This window comes from Pyxicephalus adspersus, chromosome 2 (assembly GCF_032062135.1).
Source record: "Pyxicephalus adspersus chromosome 2, UCB_Pads_2.0, whole genome shotgun sequence".
Classification (NCBI taxonomy): domain Eukaryota; kingdom Metazoa; phylum Chordata; class Amphibia; order Anura; family Pyxicephalidae; genus Pyxicephalus; species Pyxicephalus adspersus.
Window position 1 is genome coordinate 79,217,840 of NC_092859.1, and position 12,444 is coordinate 79,230,283.

At 34.9% G+C, this 12,444-nt stretch overlaps 1 protein-coding gene across 1 annotated transcript in view; it reads left to right on the forward strand.

Moving 5' to 3' along the window:
• Positions 1–12,444, forward strand: part of LOC140323815 (dynein axonemal heavy chain 3-like) — a 333,376-nt gene that overhangs the window by 113,629 nt on the left and 207,303 nt on the right. The window contains exon 18 of the mRNA XM_072401190.1: positions 9,665–9,884. Within this exon, the coding sequence (XP_072257291.1) occupies positions 9,665–9,884 (220 nt within the window). The remainder of the gene's footprint in view (positions 1–9,664; positions 9,885–12,444) is intronic.

Below are 12,444 nucleotides of genomic sequence, written 5' to 3' on the forward strand. Positions count from 1 at the left end.
CCCGCCTCCCGCCCGCACCGACGCATGCAGCAACGTCACCGGGAAACCCCGGAGATCGTCACTGCACACGCCGGGTAACACTAAAGAGAGAAGACGTCTTCGGAGAAGCTGCGGGGCAAGGTGTTTTTTTTCAGTTGTAATCCGATTGTCATACAATGTTGACATTCGATAAACGATTGTAGCAAGTTTTCTTACCCCGAACCAGGCTCGGGCTAACCGCCCAGGTGGTTAATTGACCTCCGAAGTTGCTCACAAAAACAAATAAAAAAAGTTGCCTATTTTTCTATAGCTTAAATTTCTTTAAGTATTGTTTGTTTGTTGATTGAAGTGAAGGTTTATATGATTAATGTAATTATATACCATAAACAATAGCTTGATATAGCATGCACATCATATCCTAACTTGCAACTGTGTGCAATCCAATGCCCAATATACATTTTACATATGTAATAAAGCAATTCATTGTTTGCACCTGCGGTAAGAGCAAAACAACTCCACATTAGTAGGACTCACGACATTAATTAAGTGCTGATATTTACGGGAACCTTAATTAAAATGGTTTACACTGGTGCCTAAGAGACCCTTTACAGATAATTTGTTATTGGATATTTTTATAACACTTACTCATGTGTTGAATAATGTATGCTTCAGCTGTACAAAAAGAATTTTAGTTTATTTGTGTATTTTCAGTTAGAAAAAAAACAATTAATTAGTCCAACATTACAGTCCCACAGGCAGGTTTTTGCATCTTTGATTATTTTCATGTTCGTTATTTGGCGTTTTCTTTTTGTTTAACTTGTCAGTTATCATTTTACTTTTTTAATGCAATCAGTAGGTTTAGTGGTACATACATTAACCTGCCATGCAAATTACACTTATTGAATATTAATGTGTTTCAGTAATTATAATAATAAATGAGTGGGTTTAAAGCCTCTCCATAATGAGAAAATGTAATAATGCAATTAAACTGGTGATACAACTTTTATGGTGAATATTTATATGCATATGTTGGACAATCTTTTAAATATTTAACTGTCAAAAGTTAGGTAAATAGTAAAAAAGACATAGACATAGAGGCCCTGATTTATTAAAGCTCTCCAAGGCTTGAGAGAATACACTTTTATCAGTGAAGCTGGGTGATCCAGCAAACCTGGAATGGATCTGGTCCAATATTCAAAATGTTTGCTAGCAAATAGCATATGATTTTAAAAAATCCATTCTATGTTTTCTGGATCACCCATCTTCACTTCTGAAAGTGTTTTCTCTCCAACCTTGGAGAGCTTTCATATATCAGGCCCAGAGACTGAATAGATGAATAGAAAATACAATCATAGTATGTACCATCCCGGCCATTCAATATTTATTAAAAGTACATGCATGCCCAGTGTATTATAGCCCCATTGGTGTATTAATAACAAATGCTTTTTATTTTATAACACTAGTTGTACGGCCCACAAAACAGCTCCCTAGAGTGTAATATGGTATTTGGAGAAGCTTTGTGTGGGCTGTGTAAAGTAAAGTTTATTGCAGGAATGGAGCTCTCATTGTGACATCTAATTCCTGATGTTTGCATGTACTAAGTAGGGATGCCTCAAAAGAAGGCGAGCCACAAATAGTTATTCAGTTTTTTAGAAAACCAGAAGTAAAGGTCTTTTTCCATCAAAGATTCTTATCCAAAGGTTACATAAATTGGCCCAATTGGTCATTATCTTTACTTGTTTTAGCACCTATCACCATGCAGCAAAAATATTTCCATTTTTGTATTTAAAAGTACATTCAGAATTGACCCTTATATTTGTCATTAGAATATAAACCACACCTACTAAGCGTACACATGCATAACTCTTACCTGTCTTTTATAAAAGTGAATTTTAGGGGCATGACAAGTTTAAAGAGAATATGTGTACTGTATATACTTATTACGTTATTATATATTTTATTATGTTTAGCACTAAAAAGGTAAAGCTTAAACAATATAATTTTGCGTTTAAAAAAACAACAAAAAAAACAAAAAATAATTTAAAACATAAACCTAAAAATTAATCCAATAATTATCCACCCTAAGGGCCTTGTTTATAAAACAGGGAATCTGACATTCTCTCAAACAATCTGTGGTGGGAATCATCTACTGCCATTGAAGCACATGATCCTGGAAGATTCTTAACCAGGGAATGTTTGAAGAAATGTCTGATTGCCTAATATATAAGTAGAGCCGCGAGTGGTTCTCTTTCTGTCCCCTGCAGTACTACTGTGCCTTCTAGTGCTATTGGGGTAAGAATTAGGAACTACTAAATGCAGTGGGGGCACAAGAGTTTTCTCCAGGAAGATTTATTCCTAAAGAGTCTTCAATCCACTATCCCTTTTCACCACAACGGTGTTCGGTAGTAGAGACAGCAGATAAAATATATACTGCCTTCTTTACAAAAAACAAATAAATTCTCATTTGGATTTTAGTGAAGAATAAACTGCAGGATTATATTTCTTTACATCAGTCTCTTTTTGTAGAATAATAAAAGCTGTATTAAGTAAAAGCTGTATAGATTTCTGTTAGATGGTATTTACTTGGACGTAATGTACCATATTCTAGTATGCCAAAGACTGCAGGAAAAACAATACAGGTTTCATTAGCTGCAATTGCACATAAACATAAATATTAAACCGATATCAGACATCAATTTGAACATAGGGCGATTAAAGTCAATTGTAAGTCTTTAATTTATCCTCTGATCTTTTAATTGCCATCCTTACCTTCTTGGCAAAATCCTGGGTTTTTCAGATCCTTCTTTCTCTCTGGTAAATAATCTACAAACAGGAAAATACTAGAAAAGTAATACATTTTCAGAATTTTGGCATTTTACCAATTTATAGTAATGTGGAAAAAAGCAAAATCTTGCTGTATGTCCACCTTCAAGTATGTGACAAAACTGGGTATAGCATAATCAAAGAAGCTGCTATGGTTTTAAATGCAAAACATTGCATATTTAAAAGTGTGCAAATGAGAAAATAAAACAGGCATCTGGAATAAACATATTGCTGATGTCTGTTTTTACTGTAATGATAGTAATGATTTTTACCTGATTTATGCAACCTTTTGTTTATTCCCAGTAGACAGTAATATTTAACTGATCATTTCCAGCTACCAAATTTACACATAGTAATCCTAAATGTTATCCTACTTTTGTTTTCTCTGCTTTCATTGGATTATTTGAGATAATTGTGAGTATAGTAGGTATATTAAACTGTGGCTTCCTTTGTGGGACAGGCACTGATTTAAATGGAACTCTATAAACTGTTTTAATTCCATACACTTAATAATGGTATATAAATATTATACAATATATATTATATATATGATATATATATTAATTTTGTTTACTTTTCCCATTTGCCAATCCAGACTATACATATTTGAATATAACCACAGTTTTTGGGCAATTGTTCAATAAGTTACTTTGTCTTTCTTCTTTAAAGTGAAATACTAATTCTGTTTGCATCAACATCCCTTACGCATTCCCAGAAAGTGTTGGTTGGTTAGTTGGAGTAAAATAATTGCCTAGTGACAGTGATGAGTGAAATAAAAAAAAGCCTCAGTGTGAATGGGAAAAGAAATTACCTTAAGTCAGTGGGATCAAAAAAAAAAAATTGGTGGGAAAAGGGAAGAGGCACTCAGTGTGTGTGTGGTGAGTGGGGCAGGACACGGGACCCTGGGATTTAAAATCCCCATGACTCAAAATCTTGGATGGGTGTGGGGCCTGGTACAGTGCAGCGATTTTGGAAAACTAGCATAAAATGTTCATGTTTCTTCAAATAAACCCTACAGTGTGTTTACTAAATAGAATTCAATTTGTAACTTGGAACTAAATACTGGATATGGTGATAGGCAGTATCACCATATGTCTAAATTTCATACTGCCGAGACAGCTGCTACCACTACTCCCTAAAACTTTTGCCATACAATACACTTAGTTCCAGTTATCTCACACACACTGCCTTTCTAGGCCTTTCTTGCCCTTCTCAGCAATCTCTATTCTGTCTCTCCAGAGAGATGAACAAAGCATAGTTCCCCAGGGCCATGGATGCTGCCATTGATGTTGCAGGGAAGGCGGCAGAGTCTTGGTGTTACTGACGATTAGGTTCCGTTGGCCATCATTGTCATTTGGGGCATAATGATATTATCTGAAGTGAAGAAAAACCTGGAATTTTCCTTATATTGTAGGATAATGCCACAATATATGGGATGGTTTGGATTCCTGCTTTATTATGCTTATTTAGCATTAGAAGCTTACCAGCAAGGATGAGAAACACAGCCCCAGAGCGTGAATCTTCAGCAGTGAGCAGCGCTTGTTCCTATATTTCCAGTCTGACAGGTTCTTTTTACTTTTGTGCCTCCAAACTTTAATGATGAAAATTCAGCTCTCACATTACAAATTATGTCTGTAATGGATTATTATGGAAACTAATATGCATAAAAAGCAGACCTCAATTATCAAGACTATAGCTTGTAAGCAATAGAGATCTCATTTAGGGAAACATCACCCAGTTTCCTTACATATTGAATGATCCTTTTTCAGAATTGGGTCCAAAGAGCTTTGTTCTCTTCTTCTGATGACTTGGATGCAGCTATTTTGTATTCACAGTCTGTTCTGCTGTTTCTGCGTATGCAGTTAAGCAAATTAATCTGAGCCAAAGATTTTTCTAGCTCAAATTATTCATACATTCATTTGGGATAACTTCTTTCTTAAAATTAATATGTCACGGGGCAGGGGAAGGACTGAATATAATTAAAGTGTGGATGCGTTTATTGTTTTGTGGGCTTGAAAAGTTCTAAATAATCCCTTTCTTTTTTTTTAAACAATGAGTGAAGAAATACTGTACATTCCATAGCATGCTAACAAGAAACTAACCTGAATTTCTGTCCAAAGAGCTAAAGAAGGCATTCCATGAGCCATAAATGCCTCCCACAGCCTGCATTTAGTTTATGCATATCTAACATATGTACATGTATGCATAAGGACACAAATACTCAGGCCAAGTGACCATCAGAACTAATGAGTGTCAGACAAAAACATTTTTTTTTACATCTGTTCATTGAGCACACACCTGTGGTATTCTTCCATAAACTGTTTTTTAACATGACAAACCATGGATTAGTAACATCTCCCCATGAAGAATCTTGTATGGTAATGTGTTCTGACAAAGCTATTTCACCAATGTAATGCACTCAGATCAGCAATCCCACAGAATAATGCTCACATTTTATAATGCAGGCAGTGCGAGAAATGTCACTGAATACCGCAGCCTCTGTCTAGACCGAAAAGGACATTGAGCCATTTACAATTAACTGTTAAACACTGGGGATATTCCGAATAACAATGCAATAGACTGTAGAGAGACAGTGATTACAACTTTCTGTGGGGGGAAAAGTAAAAGTGAACTCTTCCAATTTTTTTCTGTAGTTAACAAAGACATAAAAGAAAGTTTTTTTAATCTGAAAATCTGAGTTCTTCCTTGTTAGAATAAAGAATGCCCTCCAACCCTATGATTCTCACAACATGTAGGGTTGGCAGTGTAGCTTAAGGAAGCAACAAGGCAGTGTTATTAGGATCCACAAGTTAAATTCTTCATTAAAGAAAACATAACATATAGCAGTGATATACTTATTGGGCATGATTTAATTAAGCTCTCCAAGATGGGAAAAGAGAAAAGATCATGGAGAATCCTAAAATGGATCTTGTTCGGAATTTAAAACATTTGCCGTATAAAGGCAAATGATTGTAGGAAATCTAGTTGGCTGGATCACAATTATTAGCAGATATATTATGGCGTATATACAATTCAATTTAGTTTCACTGTCTTCACCTTTAAAATATGGCAATACCAGGCAGAATGGTGGCTCAGTGGTTAGCACTCTGGCCTTTGCAGCGCTGGGTCCCAGGTTTGAATCTCGACCAGGACATCATCTGCATGGAGTTTGAAGGTACCTCATTCCAAAAGGTTGCATTTATGTTAATTCGCTTCCCCAAAAAATTGACCTTAGGTTGTAATAAATACATATGACTATGGTAGGGACATTAAATTGTGAGCATGTTTGAGTGACAGTTAGTGACAAGACTATGGACTTTATACAGCACTAATATGTTGGGGCTACATAAATATTGTGTAGTAATGGGAGCTCATAGTATAGGTATAAGGGGAAGAGGGGGGAAAGAAAGAGGTTTCAGGCTCATTCTTTCCCCCTCTTCCCCCTATACCTATACTATGAGCTCTAAATAATTAACAAAGAGGTTGGCTCAACACAACCTTGATGAAACAAAGACAAGAACCAACACCAAAAACGTAGTGTGTATTAATACAGTTCAACAATAATTTTTTCATAAATCCATCTTCTGTTCTGCACTTCTTTCATATAATTCTGTAAGTGCTTTTTAGGTTGCATTGTGTTTGTTCACTATTTAGACACAACAGGTGGAAAGTTTAGGAAAAGAAACAATACTTTTCTATTGCATGACATTTATATTCTTTGCACTGTGTTCCTTTTAAAAGTACACTGTATTTTTAAAATGATTTATATTAAAGGTATAGCTCCTTTTTTACATGGTTTTAGGATATTGTACATTAAGATATTGTTTATGTATTTAACTATTAGCAGAAATTAGTTATAACGAGAATTGACCGATAAGAAAAAGTATTATAGAAGAGTAAAAGCAGTGGGTAACAACCAGTTTAAAATAATAATTTATTTTTAAATTGGACAGGATTTATTGCAAAGTGTAATCAGTCTTAGAGTTATAAACTAGATCCAAGTGGTACTGTAAAGCCTGAGTGACTTGGATTTTAATGAAAAACTGTTCTGTGCTAATGATGTTTCAGAATGGCAGGTGAAGGTTTTTGGCCTATATTCAGGGTTGTGGATTCCTGCGATAAGGTGCTGAACGAAAAAATATTGTTGTTGTGATAAGACATTGTTAACTAAACCCTGCTAAAACAGACAAGAAACAACAAGTTAGGTTCGTATCAAGGTTATTTTTTTTGTGTTCAGTTCTTCACCTTACTTACTTAGCTGAAAAAAAGCTTGAAGGGAAAAGCATAATATTTTTCATAATAAAAGAAAAGGCATATATTCTCACAAGTTATTCCAAATATCTGATTATACATTGGAGGAGTTATTGTTGGTTTGATAGCCCTTAATAAAGTTGGTGCAGACTCAGAATTTTTGAGTTCTTACCAAATCCCAAGTCTCTGATCATTTTCAGTAAAAATGTAGTCAGATCAGTCAATGAATCCAATCAAATTAGGAAATTATAATTCAATTCTGCTGACCTTTATTAGGAGGTAGTTTAACATCTTTAAGGTTAACTCTTACAAGGAGTTAGAGAAAAGTAGAGAGAATAGGAGGGAAAAGGCTTTTTGTAGGCACAGAGAAATGGGTAAGTATATTAAAAGAAAGTACTTTAATAATTAAGTTACTTATCCATTTCTCCATGCCTACAAAAAGCCTTCTTTCTTATATTCTCTCTACTTCTCTCTGATTGTACTACACTGTCTTACTCTCTTAGACGGTTAGGGCTTAGCGCAGAACCTATGTTTCTATGAACTACTAATATACAATTTATTGCCCGACCTGCCACATTATCCCTACTTATCTTACAAGGAGTCAAAAACTTTACATGTTGAAAGGTAGCATGCTAATAGGAGGAAAAAAAATTAATATAAAGATAATTTATTGCTGTCATAACTCCACTACCTAGGACTGGTATTAGGGGAATTATGCTGGATGAATGATGCTGGATGCTAGACTAAGGAGAAGGCTTAAATTGCAGCAAAAAGCTGTTTTTTTAATGCATATCTTTTCTATAGCACCACCTGGTCATTGTTACCTAATGAAGTATTGGAACCATTAGGGATGTTACCAAACTATTCCAGATGGTTTGAGGTTATAATACATGTAACCTGTAGTACAGGAATCAGTTCAATGTAGCGTATAGACTGCAATGGTCAAGAGGATATAACAAAAAAACTATGTACCATGCTAAGTGCAGGGGTCAGTAGTATATGTAGTATATACTGCAAACACACACACACACACACACATATATATATATATATATATATATATATATATATATATATATACTGTATATATATACTGTACAGAATTTGTATACACTGAACACATATTCACATACACTACACACACATAGATAAACATATGCACTTATTCACCTTTCTGGTGGCATGGCTAGCTATTCCTGCCGACTGGGGAATCGGGGCAGCGTTTTCTGGTCTGGCTCGGCCCCTGCAATCATCTGAGCAAGGTAGAAAAGTCAACTTACCTGAGCAGGCACACATAGGTAGCCTCGCCATTTGAACACCCAGTTCTTTCCCAGTGACTCTCTGGAGCACATTCACTGAAACATAATAGCTCAAAATAAATCCAACATCTCCCCTAGGGCTAAATGTATAAAACATTTTCACATTCCCTCAAACATTCCTTTTTGGGAATCTATTATTTCCATTGAAACGCATTGACCCAGAGCGATTCTTTGAGAGAATGTCTGATTCCCCGTTTTATAAATAGAGCCCCTAGTATTTTAAGCTCTTTTGTTAAAGTATGATAGGTGGTGGAGGCAAAAAGCTTACATCAGGTCAGAAAATACAAACAAAATAATGAGGTTCAATTGTGCTTTTATTTATAAAAGAAACAATTTTAAACTATTGATAAGGGGCCAAATATTATTAGGACAATAGCAAAATAGAAAGGCAAAAAAAACCTATACACGAGATTGAAAAAGATATTTTCCTTGAATAAATCTAAAAACCATACTATGTTTGGATGTATTCCCAGCTTTCCTACAGCATTTTATTGTTCACTCAATCGATGCCTTTAATGATGAACCATGAGGAGTATCTGGAAACCTATATTATAAAACTGCATGAAACTTGCTGTCAAAATGGTCCAACCCCTATACGCTGCTTAATCAGCTCTTTAATGCTATATAAGATACAGAACTGTGCTTTTACTTTTCTGTTTTTATGATATTGTGATAATGCTAGCAGAATATAGATTTCCTATAATAAAATTATTTCATAAAGAACATCCTGCCTCAACTCTTCCCGCTGTACTTAAGAATGCACATACATTTTATATTTCACATTTTTCTGTGACTGTTCAGTCTTGTTTGACCCCCTGCTGTGTGACAGAAGCATAAAAACTACAACAGACTTGGTATATGAAATCCTATATCATTCAAATTCATTTTGTGTTCCATTTTCTGCTATTGTTAGATTCTGCTCACTCCAAGATGATGTTAGAAGGAGGTTTTTGTGGGGAAAAGAGAAGAAAACTCTCTTTGTTATGTGTTTGTATTTGCTCTTCCTGGGAATGTCCATCACAGCGATTTACTTCTGCTAGCTCATTTTAAAAGAAAGCTGTATTTCATTTAGAATATAAGCTATTCTCCACAGCTGGTGGCAGTCCATCATCTCGATCTGACAGCATGTGAGATCTAATCCCTTGTTCATCTCTTGAAGACCTGAAAGCTTGGCCTTATATGAATAATTGTGACTTAGGAAATCTTTAGTAATATAGTGTTTCCTATAATTTATGCAATAGATATTGTGGAACTAAAAGATTTAATGTAGCTACTGATATTGCTTTTTGCAGGAAAGACACAAGCATGATTGAAATCAAGGACACATCTTTTGTGCTGGCCATGGCACCTCCTGCTGGTGGAGGTAACACAGTAAGCCCTCGCCTTCTACACCACTTTAATGTTATCTCGCTCGATGCCTTTAGTGATGGAACCATGAAGAGTATTTTTCAACCAATTGTTGACTGGCATTTTGACTGTGGCTTTGACACATCGCTAAAACGATACTCCAGGGTAAGAACCTTCTTTGATTTGTCCAGAGGGTGACATTGAGTAATGTTAAAAATACATGCAACAATGTATCATTGTTTTTTAAAATATTTATTTTGATGAACAAGTAAGATACAATGTTTTAAAACCAATGGCACTAAATAAATGTTTTATTTAATAAATCATTGTTTTCATGAGAAAAGCCTTGAAGATTCAATCAAGTTAGACTAGATTAAACTCATTCTTTTGTATGCCAAACAATCTGTGATCAATCATTTATGAGCATTATTTTATGTCTAAATAATGGTAATAGGACTGTTTTGCGGAGGATTAGGTAAGTATCTCATTAATGGGTATTCATCTTACTATCATGAATTTATTGTATATTAGGTTATTTGAATAACAGGAGAAACTCAGTGCACACAAACATTCTATTATAAGATATAAAATTAATATTATTTGTTTTATTTGTATAGGGGGGGGCTCGCTCCCCTTGGCTTTTCTGTATAATGCACAGTAAAATGGTGTCTTGCAATGTTAGTAGTACAGAGATAGTGCATATATATATATATATATATATTAAATATAATTAATGTACCATTATATAGGGCAAATGTACATGGCTAGTATAAATTTTTGGACTTAACATATGTTCTAAAAACACTTCCAAAGCTCTGTATAGTTTCAGGATCCCTCTTAGTTTGTAGAGATATTAATGAATAATTTAGGCAATATAGGCAATTGTTTCAGGCATTATTAGAGCCTTCCATTTATATCTTGCAGTATTAACCGGAAGAATAAATATCAAGAACAACTGGACAATATCAAAGTGCTGTCATTTAACCATGTTAACGCTCGAAGCCAAAGTCAGTGAGCTTGGTACTCTGTTCTTTAATCTAAAAAAAAGTCCTATGTCCAGTGAGGGAGAGACAAGGTACTGAAGTAAGAACCAAAATATTTTTGGTGGAGTTAGCCTTAAATCACCTGTGGAAAAGTGTGTGGACCTTTACCTAGGTACCATATTGTTTTCAGGACTGTTCCTTTAAAATAAAAATGAGACTGTATAGAACAAGACTTGTGCTCTGCTGCCTAGACTGCAACCAAAATGAAACTGATCCTCAGAATTAAAAAAGTACCACTGCTTGACTGATGATAAATTCAAAAATAAAACACGTTATTTTCTAGACCAGTGTTTTGCAATCTTTTTTAACATTAGGGAACCCTTTAAATAACTTTCAGGTCTTCAAAGAACCCCCTGCTACAATCACAACATATTTACTATATTCACGAATAACAGTATGGTGCTCAGTAGGAAGAATGCCTCTTACATTGCTGGCCATTGGGAGGAATGCCCCCCTTACAGATAGACGAAAAAATCATTGGTATCTATTACACTGACCTGAGAGTCACAAACTGTTTATTGTTCAAGGAATCCCTAGCAACCTCTGGAGGAACCCTGGTTAGGAAACACTTTTGTAGACATTTTTCTTTAATTTCTTTCTTTCTTGAATTAGGGATTTAGATATGAATGATATGTTATTCTGATTCACTCAAATCTGTTTGCCAATTTCTGCTGTGGTCCAATATCTTGTACTGCAGTTTTAGTCTACTGAAAACAGCCCGGAATACCAAATAATAAAGAGCACATAGGGCTACTATATAATACTAGATAGGATTTTCTTTTCTGTGTTTTTTTTTTACTTTCAGAAACACTGGGGATGATCAACACTGATCAAGGGTTTAGTGAAACATCTTTGAAGTTCCCTGAATGTGAACCTATTGTCAAACTCCCTTTAAAGCCTTTAAAAACACACATTGCTATTTGATTCCTACTATGGTAATAGGCAAACTGCTATCAAAAATGGCATGTGGAACCAGGCAGTGTAGGGTCATAATGTTGAAGGACAGGTCCACTTTCCCATATCTAGTTCCCCAAAAAGATTTGTGAAGGTTTGTTAGGGGCTTACAGTGGAATCTAGAAGTCCCCTTTATTAAGAAAGTGACCAAATATCAATCCCCTCTTAGGGTAGGGGCACAGTAGAACCCCCCACTTCCAAGTATGGGCTAAATATCAATAACAACCATACTTTTTGATTAAACCTTTAATTGAAACAATAAGAAAAACAAAAACTGTCCAAATCTAAAATCTATTTTTTTGTCTAAAATCTATTTTTATATCAGAAATAGGTCTGTATCAAATACTTTGCACATCAATTACATTGGTCAGTCACACAGATTCAACAATGTTTACACCTTTCGCTAAACAACAGATTCACCTGGCTGCAGTAACAGCAAAGGGAGTCATAAGTGACGCTATCGACCAAAAATAACCCAGGATTCATGGCACTGTTATTAGCCATTGACCTTAGATAAAAGGTTATGCAATGTTGAATAATTCATTACAAATTCTAATAGGTTCAGTAACTTGAACATGCAAAATTTAGGTCAATCCCAACGTATGTCCATATGCAAACCTCATACCTACACCTCACCTTAAACAATGGAATATAGCATATTTAAAAAAAAACAAAAAAACAGAAAAGCAGCAGCCAGTCTGGCTTCCGGCATCAATCTACACATTATA